Source organism: Gopherus flavomarginatus, chromosome 3, assembly GCF_025201925.1.
Source record: "Gopherus flavomarginatus isolate rGopFla2 chromosome 3, rGopFla2.mat.asm, whole genome shotgun sequence".
Classification (NCBI taxonomy): domain Eukaryota; kingdom Metazoa; phylum Chordata; order Testudines; family Testudinidae; genus Gopherus; species Gopherus flavomarginatus.
Window position 1 is genome coordinate 234103329 of NC_066619.1, and position 18173 is coordinate 234121501.

The following is an 18173-nucleotide window of genomic DNA, read 5'->3' on the forward strand; positions in this document are numbered from 1 at the left end:
TGGTGGCCCCTGCGCCATCCCCCCCCAGCACCCCTGGTGTCCCCGGGCCACCCTCCTGAGCCATGCCCCACCCCACAAGTTTTAGTCAGGGTTATATAGTAAAAGACATGGACAGGTCACGAGCCATTAATTTTTGTTTTCTGCCCGTGACCTGTCCATGACTTTTACTAAAAATATCTGTGGCTAAAACATAGCCTTAGTTATGAGACGTGGAAAACCAGCACTGCTCTAGTGGATGAAACTTTTATTTCAATATATTACTAAGTGAGCGTCATGAAAAGGCTAAACCTTTTGGCATTGGATCTGGTTATGGGTGAAGTATATTTTTAAATTTTCGCATTACACAGGAAGAAATTTGGGACACTAGAACAAATGCCAGTTGAAGTATTAAGTATTTAAGATTGTAAACACACATAAAACAGGAAATTCAAAGTTATGATCCTTAGACTGTGCATTTGCATCTCACGGAATGTCTTAACTATGTCTTCTGTCCCCTAGTCCCTCCCCAAATGCTTCCACTTTGTCTGTCTACTCCTGAGGGCTTGGCTGCCCCATTCATATTGTCTGCTTGGAAAAGTGAATATAAAAATAACCCATTAGACTATTGTCAGGGCATTTTGGAGTGACCAGGGTGCAAGAGCCTGGTATTGAGGATTGCTTCTTGAGTTCAGGCATGTGTGGGTGTCTAACTATAGATGGGGTTATTAGATACAGATCTGTTCCAGGCCAAAGCTAAGATTTATAAACTAAACTGTTTAATTTAAAAGTTCATAGCGTGGTTACAGGGGGCGGGGCAATGCCTCAAAGCATCAAACAGCAAAACCTTTTGAATTTCCAGGAGCACTGCTCTCTTAAATACAGATTAGCTGTCTCCAATCCCTGTTGTTAGAGTAAAAGATGACTTTCCTGTCTGATGTAAGCAGGACGACTGCACATCAGTTTATATCACTAAGATGATCTCGTTCCACTGGGTTATGCTCCAGACATGGTCAGTTGCCGGTGGTATTATTGCAGGAATCTACTCTATGGTGCAAGCCTCTTGCTATAAATGTTCCTCTGTGATGATAGCAAATCATTGACGACTCCCTTGGGCAGGATCTATGTAGACCTCCCTGATGTGATTTGAATGGAAAGATGTCATTGTCACGGAGCCATGATGTCTCTGAATGTGATTATGATTTTATTAAATAGAAGAACATGTTGGTTAGTGACAGACTGGCCACAATCAAATTGTAAACAGAAGCCCTTCATAGCTTATAACAATTTTTTGTCAGTAGCTAAGAGATTCGTCCTTGGTCAGTGTAGACCCTACTTAGGTCCTATAGAGATAACAACAGAGTTTATTGGCATGATTTCTCTTTTTATAGTTTATGTCAAAATACGGCCTTTGCTGATCTCGCTAACTAGTTATTCTGCCACAATGCTGAAATCATTACAGTGGGACCAAATAAAACCAGATCGCTTTGTTCAGAGGTACATTGAAATGGTTTTCAGGTGCCACGACCCCAGTTCAGTATGCTGTTTTTCTCCTGCAGCACCAGCTGATATTACCAAAACTTAAAATTCTCCTTGCTCTGCCTTGCAATGTGTGCATATAAAACTGAACATAAAAATGATCTTCTGTTACCTTCAATCATTTACCTGACATATTTTGGACAAAATCCAGCTGACAATATTTGTGATCAAGAAACCCCGGAAGATGGTGAATCTGACATAAAACAAAGCTGCTTCATGGCCAAGTTATGGTGCTACATGAGAGGTGAAAAGCTCATGCAAATAAGCTTCCTGCCATTTTCAGTGACTGGGTGTCCCAGTCCATCTTTTCATGGCCGTGCAGCAACTGGAAGTTCATACTGCCCCAAGTATCTCAAAACACTTGACAAGTTTTAATTGGCACCTCACACTGTATTGTAAGTAGGTATTATGCCCACTGCTACAGATGGAGAAACTGAGGCACTGAAGTGACTTGCTTCAGTCAGTGGCTAAGCCAGGAACAAAATGCAGGACACCTGACTCCCAGTCTCCTGCCTTTTCTGCAGGAACACACAGACGTCTAAGATCCCAAATAACTTTCGCTATGGTCTTTTTAAGGGCTTGATGGAAACATTCCTTTTGACTTGGATACTGCAGGATCAAACCCTATGTCAGCTGTGGTAGAATCCTAGAACCTAGTTATACATGATAATCAGGAAAAAACACTCTGCCCTTGAAAATGAGAGATGTGGAATGTCCAATTCAGATTTCTCTGGCTTCAGAATGGGAGAGTTCTTCAGAATTAACTTCTGCTCCTGTCTAATCAGGATACTTGGAGAATTTTTGTAGGGGACCACCACGGAGGCAGTTTTATCTGTATTTTTGTGCAGCCTAACTCTAAATTAGTGTTGAGAAATTAATACAGTATTTGTTTACAAACATTTTGTTGGATGTCTTATAACAAAAGACTGGGTTGAAAAACTGGTCAGTATCAACAGTAAAAGAATTAGACTTCTTTGTCCAGGGCACGGATATTTTAGTTTAGATTTCAAACTGACATTTTAAATGTAGCATAGAACATAATCCCCATAGAAGCCCAACTTTGATTCTGCTTTCATATGTTACCTATTTATTTTCTCTTCAGCACCTGGTCGGAGTTGGCTCCAAACTGGATGGTAATTTTCATTGAAGTGTTTATAACATGAGACTTTTTAACATGAGACATATGCCTGCAGCTCTGCAGGCCCCTGAATTGCTGCCAACATAACAAGACAGCCAAATGGAACAGGAAACTGATATGGTGCAATATTCATTAACCATTTATATTATTTTTCAGTGTGCAGATGCAATAGCATATAGAGGACATTCTGACATCAAGTATTCCTGTTTAAGTAAGCTGTGGAATGGAAACTAAAGCTCCTTTTTAAAATTAGGTGACATTTTTTAAAAGATACCTGTGAAAATATATGTGGTGAAATTAAATCTTTTTTTTCCCCTCCTTTTCCATATGAGTCATTTCCTTGCAAAGATTCCAGGTTTTGGTAGGATATAACTTACTAATTTTAAAAATATGAGTAAATTCTTGCTAGTTTGCAGTACACACCGAGCCCGGCAAAACAAAAACAGAGAGATGTTAGATAATACGATTAAAAATGTTTTCTTAGTGATCGCCACCCAAATAAAATAAATCTGGCACTTGTTTTTGTTTCTCTTTTGCACATTGAAACAAATTTTAGGATATTTGCATATGTTTGTAGCAGTTTGCCTCTTTCTTTAGTGTCAATATCCATCTTTCAAGAATTTTAAGGTACTAAACTATTCAGCAAGTATCTTCTTAGTCTTTTACCATTCTTTTAAATTTAATATATTTTAGGAGCCAGAAGGCATGCTACCAGTATGTGCTAAGCTTTATAGATGGTTGTTCTGAACAATTGCACGCTGTGTTATTGATTGTTTCAGGTTGTTCTCAGTGGAAATGCACAAATATAGAAAACAATGCATCATCTGAGGCAAACAGGAATAATTACTGGACAGAACAGGACATTTATAATTACTGGGTCAGATTTACCCCAGTGTTATTCCAATGCCTTCAGTGGAGTTATACCGGAGATTAATTTGATCCTTTGAATTTAGAGCAGTTTCAGCAAGGTAGCAGTCTGTACAGATTTTACTGTGGATACAGTATATTGAAATACAGTATTTCAATATACAGCTGGGCATGGATGTAAAAAAGAGTCACAAGGGTCCATAATCACAGGGTTATGTGCAAAGCCAAATAAATGTCCTGAATTATTGATCATAACCATTTTTATTGCATCGGCCCATTGGTGCCTTTATAGTCTAATAGTGTGTGTAATGAAAATTTCAGAACCTGAAAATGACACGAGCATTTCTTAAAGCTGGTATATATTTTGCTTATCAATAATGTCATATGTTTTTATTTTTATTAATAATTTAGGACTTAAGTGTAATTTTGCAGATGCAGCAAGTGTTATGTGTTCCCCTCTGTGCTCTATCCACAGAGGGTGTGAGTCTACTATAGACCCTTATGACAAAGCCTCTGGCTCTTTAGGTCAGGCTGTAGACACTCATACTTTTAGCTCTGGAGGACTCCAATTTAGTTCCCAGTGTTGGCCAAGATGGATTCTGTCCCTCATAATTAAGAGCCAGTTTCGATTACATGCATATACAAATACACATTTGATGAGGTGCTTCTTTCTTTAAAAAAAAAAAAAAAGGCTGAGATCAAATTTGGCCATTGTGATTATGGCCTATAAAGCTATTCAGACCTATGAGCATAAGCTAGCAAACTAGTACCTCAGCTGATCTCTGGAACTTGATGGTACAGTTCTGATATTTTGCTGCCTTTACTTAAAAACTGTTCTAAAAAAGCAATAAATTAGCAATTATCCCACATTTTAATATAGCATATGGTGTTCTGTATATACTACATGGTGTTGCTGCTGTTTTTTAGTATCATTTAAAATGTTACTATCCATTTCCTAATCTATTACAAATGATCAAATAAACTACTCTTATGTGGATTTAAGCAAATGTTGTTCTGTAGACATCTTTGTGTACACTCTCTTCCCTACTCCATACCCAAGACTACAGAGCAGGGAATGTCTCTGGAGTTTCTTCTGAGAGAGAGACTAAATTGTCTTGTATTTTAGTTCAACATGGACTAGGCGGCTCCTGCATTCCCTCCTTCCCTATTTGTTCTGTTTAGTTTTAAATGTTGCATAAGTGTCACCTCTGGTAGTTAAAGTTCAGGTCAAGATATGTCTTGCTTTGACCCTTTTACTCTGGTTTATGGACATGCGGGCTGGTGTCTGTCAAGATGTAAAAGTTCACAGTCCACAGTGCAGGATTTCTTTCTTGGATTTGCTTTTGGTACTCATTGTGATGGACAGTGTTGCACAGTCAGACAGAGGCAGTTCCGTTACGTAACAGTTTCATGTGAATAACAGTGCAGTATTTATACACTTCATAATTCTAGAAAGCAACATGCCTTATTTATAAGCAGATGTATGAGTCTTGTTTTAAAAATTTGTTTCCTTTTTCATGACAGTAACATTGTTTTGGAAATGCTTGTCTGATGATCAGTGGCAGCAGCAGCCAGTCATAACCGATTAGGCATGTTTATATAATGAAAAACAATACACTGATGTGGTTGACTAACAGGGAATTCTTTTAAAGTGAGAAAAAAGGGGGTAAAGATCACATAGACTCCTTGTTTTGTGCAGCTCCACTCCCCCCCTTCACACACTTATCTATCATGCTATCTGTATATAGTGATTCTGGTGTGTCAGGGCATGCATTAGGAAATGTTACTGTAGTTTTGTAGACCTTCATTTTTAGTTTGCATAGCTTAACAATGTTTTGTAAGTTAGAGGTGCATTTTCAATAGCAGACTTTGCAAATTATAATTAGATTGGGTTTCTGTTCAAATTTATCATAGATTAATTTTGAACAGCTTGTGCCTGGATTTAGCCACATGACCCTTAATACACTATATAGCGTTTGAGAAATACTGATAAGCACACATCTCTGCTGCCTGTTCAGCAAGCAGAATTATCCAGAGAATAACTTCTTTTCCCAGGCCAGTGTCAAGTATCCACACTTCTGCGCCCACAAGGGCATAGGTCTGAGGCCTCTTTCAGACACCTTTCAGTTCCATTGGGAAAAAAGATTCTTCCTTTCCTGTGCTGCCATAGGTGCCTTACAAACCATGTCTGGAGATTTTCATGCAGTAGTGCCTCTGTGACCTCACCAGGTATCTGGGATTCCAGTCTCTGGATTTGTCTTGAAGGAGGCCTCTTTCTTCTGTCAATCATGCTTGACCTTCTGTTCCAGACAGTGAAATGTTTTACATCCAGACCTGATTTCCCTTTGGTATAGATTCTGAATTCAGCTGGAGCAAGCTTGAAGTTATCAGATTGAAGTTTTTATGTTCTTCAAATCTCTCCTGAAAGTCCACTTTTTAGCCTAGCCTTCCATAGTTGATTGGCTTGGATGGCAATTGCTGTCCTATCTTAACTTATCATGCTTTAAATGTTTGTATTGCTGCTATCCAACTTACAAAATGGGCCAAACTATAGCCAGAAGTGCACACACAGCTTCCACTTCAGTCTACCTGAGAAAAGAATATAACCCTGTGTGATGTATATAAACAAACGACATCTAAACTCTGTGAACATATGGAAAGTGATATGATTAATTATGACTAGTAAAAGATTCTGAATCTAATTCTATGTTCCCAGCCACGATTAGCAATGAAGTAACAAATATTCTGCATTTAGGGTTTCAGTGTTTATTTCAGGTAAACAATGGCTCATTCTTGAAATAAAAATTATTGTAAGGGTTTTTGTTGAACTATATTGAAAAAATAATATTTGACTATGTGTGTATTTGAAACACATTCACAGTGAAAAAGCTGAAAACCTAAAGCAAGTGTCCAAAAGAAATATACTTACAAAAGAAAGACGAGTAGGCTGAAAGTTAATAAATCACTCGTGTTACTCCAAGGAACATCTGTAGTGAGAAGAAAGGAGAAAAGATAAGTTGTTTAAAATAATGCAATAGTTCTTTAATAATCTTTTATTAAGAAGATTAATGTGGTAAATACTTAGTGAATGAATGTATTTAACATAACATCAATTAATAACAATGTAGTCCAGTCTAATTCCAAAATAAGTGTATCAACTACAATAACCCAAGAAAGGAAGAGAAAACTGCTGCAATCAAAAATACTCAGACTGAGCCAATATTTAAGGGAGGACAAACTGTATGCAGTATAACTAAATGTACGCCATCATTGGTACAGTCTATGTGATGAAGCAATGAAACATATACCACTTAACATGTCTTACTACAGTCAGTTGTATACAGGCAACATGTAACACTGATAGTCAGGAGTGACAGAAACAAGCAACTTTCAGATTGTCTTACGAGAAGTTTTCAAATGGCAGTATTTTATCTGTTGTTACAATTTGATGGGACTGTTCTTGCCTTTTTGTAAGAATCACTAAAGAAAGTATTTCTAGAGAATGAAAAACACTAAGAAATTATGAAGTGTTTATGAGAAATTATGAAGCATCTGAACAGAAAGATGACACAAATAAGAATGGACAGATCTTTACCAGAAAGTTTGAAAGTGTGATAATATATAAACCCCAGCCAACTAACCAAAAAAACCTGCTCATTTGTGTTGTATGACAGCACAGTACCCAAACTTGTGGAATATGGTAGTGGGTTTCCCTTTGTCTGATGCTGCATTTTAGCCATTCAGCTGGGAATAGCACAGGCTTGTCATTTAACATTATTAATTGGTGAAATATTAGCTGTTTTGTTGAATTATCAAAAGAAAAATTTGAAACAGGAGTAGGAAACTAGAAATTGTTACTCCAGCTGTGTGTATCTGTTTTCCAGTTTTGTTTTTATAATATGCTAAAACTATTTCCTTGACAAATAGGGCATAGCTTGTTATTTCTACATCAACATTTTGCAGTTCTTCAGCTCTTATGTTTGAGTTTCAATTAATAAAAACAGAGCCGCTGTTGAGGGATAGAACTAGTTGCTCTCGCTTTTAAGTGTACAGAAACTCCCACCTCTGTTACATCAGTTCTCTTTTGGTGTATACTGTCACAGTTTCAGGGTAACTGCACCTGTATTTCTACCTACTCTCCTTCCCCCCCTGTAGTCCACTCTGGGAGTCCCCAATCTGATCTCAGACCTCCAGCCATCACCTGTCTTTAGACAGGCACCCATGACTTACTCCCTTCTGACTAGGTATTTTTAAGGCTGCACAGCTCCCTGCCTTATACTGTGATAATCCCCAGCAAGCCACTCTGCCTAATGGCCAGTTTCTCTCCAAGGCCCTGGGCAGTGTATAGCCAGCAGTTGCATGTTACCACATAGCTCCTTCTAAGCAATCCCATTTATTCTTAATACCTTACAGAGAAAGCACATAAAACCAGTAGAAGTCCTTATATGCATGCTGAAGGCTTATCAGGGGTTGCTCATCAGTGTTATGGGGCCCTAGTAGGCCAAAGTCTTTCCACTGCTTCCTCAAGGGTTGGAGACTCCTCTTGGATAGAAAGTCCTATCCGTTTGCTGGATCAGAAAAGAGGCCCTGAGTTGGTTTGAACCTAACCTTTTTATACCAAAAGCCCCTTCTTTGTCTATTGTTCTTGGGAAAACCCAGTTTGAACCAGTTTATACAAGCCTCTCCAGGGGGTGCTACCTCTCTAGAGCTGTTTACAGCATGAGTGATTCACCTTAATCATCCCTCACTCTTTTTGGTTCCCGGAGGAGCTAAAAGCAGTCCTCCACCCCAGGGCTGCATACAGTCCATGCCCCTCAGTGATGTATATACCATTCATAACCTTGTACAGTGTTCCCCCAAAGATATAGCATGCAGTTGAAATATCTTGCTTTTGAGGGTACAAAGACTCCCGCCTCTATTGCATCAGTTTTCCTTTGGAGTATATCAAACACAGTAAATCACAGCAAGTATAAGAGTATGAAACTGGGGGTGTAATTAATGTGGAGTGTTTGCCAATGTATTGTTTAGATGAACTCCTTTAGCTATACATTGTACAGTGCAATGACAAAGACATTTCTGTGTTAAGTCACAACTAGGTAGGTGATGTGTGTGAGATTAGTCTTTTAGGGTTGAATGTTCAAAAGTGCTCAGCATATACCATCAGCCTCGGTATGGGAGGAGAGTTAGGCCAATGCTGGGCACTTTGAAAATCCATTTTTTTTAATAAGTGTCGTGGTTTAGGCCAGGGGCTCCCAAACTTTTTTCCTTAGAGGCTTACCTGTGCAGCTGCAATAGGTATTGTGGCTCACTATTAACATTTCTTGAGGAAAATTATTAATTTTAATTATACATATAAACTGCAACACTGTAAATTAACAATGTACTGTACATGTTTCCTTTTAATTGTAATGTAAACAATTTTAATGATAGATATAATCACGGTATCAGTAGAAATCACTGCTATGAAACTTTCCGTAAACATCAGCAGAACAGTTTAAATCAAGTTTGACTGCTTATTGTAATAGAACTAGGCTCAATATATGCACCATGATCTTCAAGAAAATGTAAAGCTTTGATTTTTCAAAGAGAAAATTTAATCTGCAAGGTAAGTTCTTTGCTCCTTTGTGTCTATACTGTTTGGAATGTAAGGCTCATGACCGGTGATTAAAGTGAAGAAGATGCATAAAATATAAATACCAGGTTTGCTTATCAACCCAGTTTATCAAAGAAGATGGTACTTTTTAAGAACAGTCTTTCCACCGAAATGAGTGTTATGGGCCTGGAAGTAATTATTATCTGAATTTTTGCATGAAAGGAAGAAGAGAAGGAGAGCATTTTCTTGAGCATTCATCTCTCTCACCATTTCCTCCACATGATCTATTTGAATTCTTTAAGTGTGAAGTTTATTCTTTTCTTTTTCCCACTTGAGCAACATGGAAGAAGTAGATGGCCCATTTCTCTAAGTGATTCATCCTGGAACAGTTTGTTTTTAATTTTTAATTTTTTTTTAATTTTGTTGATTACAGGTATTTACATGGTTTCAAACAGTATGGGCCAAATATGGGCCAATTTCAAGTGACCTCTGAAATTATGCATGCAGATTTACAGCACATACTCTCATGTGTTTTTGCAAATATGATCATCAAACACAGAATTGCCCAGTTTGCCGAGCTGAATATATGCACGTATACTGTTTGTAAGTGCCACTGCACAGGTCTGTTTGAAAATTAGAGCCTTAAATATTTATGAATAAATTAATGCAAAGCTCTGGCCTAATATTCTTTAACATTTTGTAACACCATATTTGGGGTCAGGAAGGTATTTTCCTCCAGGTCAGATTGACAGAAACCCTGGAGAGTTTTCATCTCTTCTGTAGAGTGGGGCACAGGTCCCTTGCTGGTTTGAACTAGAATAAATGGTGGATTCTCTTTAACTTGGAGTCTTTAAATCAAGAGTTGAGGACTTCAGTAACTCAGCCAGTGGTTATGGGCCTACTACAGGAGTGGATGAGTAAGGTTCTGTGGCCTGTGCTGTGCAGGAGAACAGACTAGATAACCGTAATGGTCCCTGCTGCCCTTAAAGTCTATGAATTACATAGAAAACATTTCAGTATGCAATATCATTCAATGGAAAAAAGCTCCTTCCAACATCACTGTAATGGTAAACAGTGAAAAACTTGCTGACTTTTTGGGCCACATTCAGAACATTCCTACGAAGTTATACTGATTTATGCCAAGTGAGAATCTGGCCCATAAGCATTAATAACAGATGACTAGCACTTTATAAGCAAGGGTAGCAGATCTCATGGCTTTTCCATTTTTTAAATAAACGGACTACGTGTATGTGGACACTTCTGTTTCTGTCTGCCCTCTCCCAAGTCATTAAACCCATGGAATCACGTATCAGGCTGCCCTCCCTGTGGCAGGGGAAATCAGTAGGGGAGCGCTGAATTTGGGATCTTCAGTTACCCAGTTACTGTGCTCACCACCCTGTGCATTTTACCTTCATTTAATTTCCTTATAAATAGTCAGTTATATGAAATGATTAACACTAAATCCCATTAGTTTTCCCTTCTCCACCTCCACATTTTCCCATTCTCCTCTCAGTGCATTTCATCTGCAAAAGCTCTTGATTGTATCATTTCACTCTGTTCTTTATTTCACTTTAATCTTCTCCACCTTCCTACATCATTTTCCCTTCCTGCCTGCATGAGTGCCACTATGCAGCTTTCTTGCGTGGTGTCTCTCTGGTGTACCTTTACAATAAAATCTCTTGTGTTGCTTTTTATGCAGTATTTCTAGTTTAAAAACAAATTATGTTGTATTTTGTAATGTGAAACACTATACTGTACAATATACACTCTCAGAAATACAGCATCCACGAAAGCTCATGCTCCAAAACGTGTTAGCCTATAAGGTGCCACAGGACTCTTTGCTGCTTTTATAGGATGACTAGTCAGTTATGGTACACAAATAGACATTCCTTACTGTACTAGGAATTTGGCCGGTATCTACAAAATGCACCGATGTGGCATGATATAATGTACTTCATATTTCAGCCTCAGGAGTTGAGGTTCCAGACGTGGATCCTTCTCTATTGACCGTGCTGTGGTGTTGGTCTGCCAGGCTGAGCCCTTGCTGTATTGTCACAAGTTATTGTGACCAACAGTAGTTATTCACAGCTGAAGTACTGTCTGTAATTTCAAAGGCATCCGTGGAGTGTATTTTATGAAACGTTTTAAAACTGACATTGCTTCTGTGAAGCAATGTTGAGAGTTTCTCTTGTGAGTATTTTAACTAGCATCAGGATTTCTCTGTTTTATTTTTGATCTGTCATTCTGAGGCACTGAGGTTTTGTGTTATGCTCCCAAGCAGTGCTGTGTCTTGCTTGGGGTTGCTCTTTACAGGTAGTGAAGGTGAGACAGTAGTATCTATAAAAGAGTTGATAAATCAGCTGGAGAAATGCAATTGCAGTAAATCACCAGGAATGGATGGCATACATCCAAGATTTCTGACAGGACTTAAGAGTGAAGTAGAGTTACTAACAATACTATGTAACATCATTAAAAACAGCTGCTACAGCACAGAAATGGAGTGTGACCAATGTCACACACCCAGCTTCAAAAAATGGATGGAATTATAAATGTTACTTTACTTCCAGGAAGAACAATATAGGCAAGTATTGAAGACAGAAATAAAAACACTGGTCAACGTGAATATTATCTGATAGGGGCCAGCCAGCACAGCTTTCATAAGGGTTGAGCATCTTCTCAAGCTTTATTATAATTCTTTGAAAGGTTGAATAGTGTAGGTGAAAAGAAAGAACTGTTGGATATTGTGAGCTGCTGCACTGTGGCCTTTAAGCCTGGCCTCATGTTGGAGGGGTGCAGAGAAACTGTGCTACAGTTGAAAGCCCCCAGGGGAGCCTGTGGTATAACAACTCTGATACCCTTCCAACACATACAGCATGCACTCCACATCTATGCCTAGACAGCTCCGCGTCTCCATGCCATTTTGGGGGGAGCTAGCTCTGCTAGAGGTGCTAGCAGAGACAGAGTCCTGCTACCCCATGGGGATGTGCTTGTTCCATGTGCAGGTACGCAAGTTGAATTAGAAATGGGCATATAGGACTGGATGCAATTAAATCTAATGTCATCTTTTGACAAATTCCTTTTAAAGTCCCCTGTAAAAGGCTGTTAAGAAAACTTTGTATCCATGAGATGTAAAGTCTTGTCATGGATTAAAAAAGGTGGTTGAGAGATAAGCCAGAAGTATAAATAAATTGCTCGTTCTTATTGTGGAAACAGCTTAGGAATAGGTGCCCCAGGGATCAGTACTGGGTCATCTTAACATCCTAGAGCAGGGAATGAATAGTAGGAGTCCAAATGTAATGATTACACAGAATTATTTATGTTGCCCAAGGTGAGGGAGGATTGTGGTGACCTCTAGAGGAATTTAATACAACTTGAACACTGGGTGACAAAATAACTGGTGAACTTCACTTTAAACAAGTGCAAAATAATATGCATGGGAAAGAGCACTTAAAATTATTAATATACACTGGTAAGTTTAAAAATGACCTGTAACCTCTCAGGAGGAACAACTAGAAGACAATGTGGACTCTCCATTGAAAATGTCTGTTCTGTGCTTGCACATCAGCAGTTAAAGAAATGTTAGGTTATATTAAGAGGATAGACAATCATGAGAGAAATATTATAGTACCTTTTTATAAACTGATGTAATGTGCTTACCTAGAATATTGAATTCAGTGTTGGTCACATTGTCTCAAAGAAAACACAATGGAAATAGAAAAGATCTAGAGAAGGAGTGAAAATAGTTGAAGGAATGGGGTAGAATAGGTGTCCATGTAAAGAAACTAGGCCTATTTACAATTGTATAGAAAGGAAAAAAGAGATGAAATTATTAAATATGAATTGCACAGACAGACCTGGTCAAATGTTCTTATTTATCCTTGGTATGGAGATGCTCTCTGAAATTAATATGCTACACTTTTAATATGGGTTCTTATGGCATGTATCACTGAAAAAACTTTTTCATCCCTTTTCTGATGTCAGACCAGAATTTTAGTTTGTTTTTTAGGATGTACAAAGAAGGTATAGGCATGTTTCCCTTACACTCTACCAGAGCTAGAATCTGTTTGGCAGAAAGGCATGAAATAAAGTTGAACTCCTTTCTCAGGCTTTTGCCTTTAGGAAATTCTAAAAAACTGGGGCCCAAATACCCAAGGTTGCAGTGTATATGAAGCTTGTACATATTAGCTATCTAGCCTCTCCCATTTTTAAAGACAAAGTGAAAACCAAAAGCATCACTCAAAGAGCTGAAAATTGTGAGTAAGAGTAATTGGATATGGGTGAGATATGATCTATTAGTAGTGATGATGTGATAGTGATAAACTGGAAATAAAATGCAATATATCACAATTAGACACTTCAAAGTATACCTCTCTTATAGTAATCCTCAGCTCTGTTTTGTGTCACAGGTCACCTTAGCAGTGTTTACAAATCTCCTCGCTGAGGCACTTATTTAAGATTTAAGGTGTTGTAATTTTCAGATGTCAAAAGTTAAAGTGCACTGATATTTTACAGAACAATACGTCATAATTAACTTTCATTTAGATTCATTTTTATAAATATGCCTCTTCAAAATTAATTTAAAATTTCATAGGATGTTCTCTGGAGACATTTTGTTAGCAGTTCTACTCTGAACATAGTCCAGTGACTGGGGACCAAGACTGGCAGTCTAAAGACTTTGGTTTTATGCCTGGGTCTGCCACTGACCTGCTGTGTGACCTTGAGCAAATCACTTCACCTCTCTGTGTCTGTTTTGCCATCTGTAAAATGGAGATAATGTTCTATTAATACTCCCTTTGGGAAGCACTGTGAGATCAATGGATGGAAAGCTCTGTAAAAAAGACAAGTATTATTTTCTTTAGCTCAAGTATCAGAGGAGTAGCCGTGTTAGTCTGGATCTGTAAAAGCAGCAGAGATTGCTCCAATACATCTGTTAGTCTATAAGGTGCCACAGGACTCTTTGCTGCTTTTCCTTTAGATGTTTTCTTTGCTGAAACAATAAACCCTGTTCTTTTTAATCCTGAAAATTGTTCAAAAATAGAACCACAGCCAAAAGTTAAAAATGTCGCTCACTAAGTAATAATGAAATTATTTGCTCACCACAAAAGTATTTTAATTTCTGTCTTCCATGCAGAGGTGTGATATGGACAGTATGGAGCTTTCCTTTCTCTCAGCCGTTCCAGGAACTTGAGATAAAGGATGTAGATTCTCTTTCCCCCACACTCAGCCTTGAAAAAGGGGGAAAGAGAGTGGAGCTATACAGACCCCCAGCACTCATGATAGGGGAGGAATTGGGAGTGAAGCTCCTCCAGAATTTACCAGTGGCCAGTAGGGAGTGATGTAGATGTTAGAGGCACTTTCTCTCTCCTAGGAGGAATGAGCGATAGAGAGAATAAAGTTTCCACGTCCTTGTTCCCGATGTTGTTAGCCAAAAAACTAAACCTATGGTATTCATCCAACAGTGAATTCTGACCATGGACCCCCGTTCAGGCCCATATTGAGTATAATCCTTGGCTATAGGTAAATATATATTTTCCAGTGTTCTGTTTAATAAAAAATAGGTTTGCAATCTCTTATATTGGCCAGTCCAAACCCTTGCTTTAAATAAGACGGGCCCTGTAGTACTTTATTCTTTCCAGAAATCCATCAGACCTGTCTGAAAGAATGATAAGTTTTAACTATCTCTGGTCCACTTACAGTTTCCTGTAAACCCTTGCCATAGCAGAACCACTTCGCACAGCCTAAAAACTGGTCATACTTGCAGGCACTGTAAAGAAATAATAAATGGCATGCTAAAAATTCTGCATGCAGTATTGTAGCTCTTTCAGTCCTAGGATATTAGAAAGACAAGGTGGATTATTGCAGTGGCTCTCAACCTTACCAGGCTACTGTACCCCTTTCAGGAATCTGTTTTGTCTTGAGTACCTCCAAGTTCCACCTCACTTTAAAAACTACTTGCTTACAAAATCAGACATAAAAATACAAAAATATCCCAGCACTCTATTACTGAAAAATTGCTTACTTTCTCATTTCTGCCATATAATTATACAATAAATCTCTTGAAATATAAATATTGTACTTACATTTCAATATATAGTATATAGAGCAGTATAAACAAGCCAGTGTATGAAATTTTACTTTGTACTGACTTCACTGGTGCTTTTTATGTAGCCTGTTGTAAAACTAGGCAAATATCTAGATAAGTTGATGTACCCGCGGAAGACCTCTGTGTATCCCCATGTGTACATGTACCCATGGTGGAGAACCACTGTTTTATTGAACTAACTTCTGTGGTGAGAGAGAAGCTTGTCCCCCTCACCACCAGAAGTTGGTCCAATAGAAGATATTCCCCCCCCCCCCACCTTGTCTCTCTAAAAATTCTACATTCAGGATGAAAGGGCCAAGGTAAAATAAAACTTCTGTTTGGAAACGAGAACCACACAGGGCTGTATTTCAGGCACACTGTAAAGTGGGAATAATATAAGCTCCATTGCCCTGCAAGAGATTCTTCCTTGTATATCTGATTGACTGGAAAGAGCTTTGTTGCAACAGAACTCATATTAAGTTTGTTATCGACAGCTATCTTCTAGTTTCTCTTTTAATGACTTCAACTTCAGAAAATAACTTTCTTTTTTCTTTCTTAATAGCAGTCTGCTAGTTTATATCAGTTTCCAGAAATGTGGATTCCTTTCTGTTTATTTTTACCATCCAGAGTACTATTGATTCTTTGGTATCTGCTAAGATGATCTATTCTGAGGACCGTTTCTTCAAAGACAGGTCTGTTCAGACTTGACTTATTTATGTGTAATTTCTGTTATACAACAAGCCAGTCAGAGAAAAGAGGTATCTGTACATGGTGTTTGAAAAAGAAAACATGATTTTGTAGAAAACCAGTGTGGTTTAAAAATACATTTATTGTAATAGTATATTTTGAAGAGTTATACTAATATACATTTGATACTTTATTTTAAGAGTTATTGGGAAAATTTAGCTTGTCTTTTTGGAACCAAGGACATGGGCTAGATTTTCAAGAGACTTTGAAGGAATTAGGTGCCCGGCTTCCCTTTAACTTCAGTGGGAATCAGGCAGCTTACTTCCTTAGGGTTTGTCTACATGCAGACACTCCAGACAGTTAATCCAAATTAGTTTTTAAAGCAGATTAAACTACAGTAAACCCCTGTGTGGACACTCTTATTCAGAACTAAATTCAGTTTAGCTTAATTCACTTTAAAAGTGAATTCTGAACAAGAACATTCATTTAGGCAGCTTTTGAAAATCACAGCCTTTGATGTCAGAGGCGATTAGAGCCCTATCTGGTAAGCTATGAGGTATTCTGATGTAGGGCTCTCCATCTCTCTTGTTGAAAGCATTCCCCTTTGTATTTAACAATAAAATATTAAGTGGGTTGGAAAGAGTGAGAATGAATCTCTAGTTCGGTCATTAGGGCATTCTCCTGAGAGGTAGGAGATCCCTATTCAATTCTTTCTTCTCACCAGGCAGAGGAGGGAATTGAATCGGTGTTTCCCACATCCTGGGTGAGTTTACCCAAACACTGAGTTATAAAGGAGGCTGCCTCTTCCTCCTCCTCTTCCCCATGCCGGTGCCGGCTCCCTCAGCTGTTTTTGTGTGGAGTTAAGCAGGCACCTAAACCATTCTCTCAAGAAACAGCTAAGGCACCTGACTCCAGCAGTGGATTCCCTGCTGTGGATTGCAAGCGGAAATAAACATTTCCCTGTACCCCAGACTTAGGCGTCTAAATCTGTAAGAGGCGTGGGGCTTAGAACACACCCCTCTCATTGTCTTATACTCAGACTCATAGACTTTAAGGTCAGAAGGGACCAATATGATCATCTAGTCTGACCTCCTTCACAATGCAGACCAAAGAATCTCTCCCATCCACTTCAATAGCAAACCCCTAACCTATGTCTGAGTTATTGAAGTCCTCAAATTATGGTTTGAAGACCTCAAGCTGCAGAGAATCCACCAGCAAATGACCTGTGCCCCACGCTGCAGAGGAAGGCAAAAAACCTCCAGGGCTTCTGCCAATCTGCCCCAGAGGAAAATTCCTTCCCGACCCCAAATATGGCGATCAGCTAAACCCTGAGCATGTGGGCAAGACTCACCAGCCAGCACTCAGGAAAGAATTCTCTGCAGTAACTCAGATCCCTTCCCATCTAACATCCCATCACAGACCACTGGGCATACTTACCTGCTGATAATCAAAGATCAGTTGCCAAATTAATTGCCAAAATTAGGCTATCCCATCATACCATCCCTTCCATAAACTTATCAAACTTAGTCTTAAAGCCAGATATGTCTTTTGCCTCCACTACTCCCCTTGGAAGGCTGTTCCAGAACTTCACTCCTCTAATGGTTAGAAGCCTTTGTCTAATTTCAAGTCTAAACTTCCTAGTGTCCAGTTTATACCCATTTGTTCTCGTGTCCACATTGGTACTAAGCTTAAATAATTCCTCTCCCTCCCTAATATTTATCCCTCTGATATATTTGTAAAGAGCAATCATATCACCCCTCAGCCTTCTTTTGGTTAGGCTAAACAAGCCAAGCTCTTTGAGTCTCCTTTCATAAGACAGGTTTTCCATTCCTCGGATCATCCTAGTAGCCCGTCTCTGAACCTATTCCAGTTTGAATTCATCCTTCTTAAACATAGGAGACCAGAACTGCACACAGTATTCCAGATGAGGTCTCACCAGTGCCTTGTATAATGGTATTAACACCTACTTATCTCTACTGGAAATACGTCGTCTGATGCATCCCAAGACCACATTAGCTTTTTTCACGGCCATATCACATTGGCAGCTCATAGTCATCCTGTGATCACCAATACTCTGAGGTCCTTCTCCTCCTCCGTTACTTCCAGCTGATGTGTCCCCAATTTATAACTAAAATTCTTGTTATTAATCCCTAAATGCATGACCTTGCACTTTTCACTGTTAAATTTCATCCTATTACTATTACTCCAGTTTACAAGGTCATCCAGATCTTCCTGTAGGATATCCCACTCCTTCTCTGTATTAGCAATACCTCCCAGCTTTGTGTCATCCG

The 18173-nt window shown here is 38.7% G+C and overlaps 1 protein-coding gene and 1 long non-coding RNA gene across 4 annotated transcripts in view; one reads left to right on the forward strand and one right to left on the reverse strand.

The window, feature by feature from the left end:
* Positions 1-18173, forward strand: part of SCFD2 (sec1 family domain containing 2) — a 316169-nt gene that overhangs the window by 147731 nt on the left and 150265 nt on the right. The window contains exons 6-7 of one of the 3 annotated variants that reach the window (XM_050947621.1): positions 1368-1473; positions 2618-2778. The exons of 1 other annotated variant lie outside the window; for it this stretch is intronic. In XM_050947621.1, coding sequence (XP_050803578.1) covers positions 1368-1473; positions 2618-2678 — 167 coding nt within the window. In that variant the 3' untranslated portion in view covers positions 2679-2778. Of the gene's footprint in view, positions 1-1367; positions 2113-2617; positions 2779-18173 lie in introns of those variants that run through there. One more of the 3 variants, XM_050947620.1, reaches the window with a different exon arrangement.
* LOC127048408 (uncharacterized) overlaps positions 6460-18173 on the reverse strand; it is a 71462-nt gene continuing 59748 nt past the window's right edge. Inside the window, exon 3 of the long non-coding RNA XR_007773654.1 lies at positions 6460-6507. This is a non-coding gene — a long non-coding RNA (uncharacterized LOC127048408). The remainder of the gene's footprint in view (positions 6508-18173) is intronic.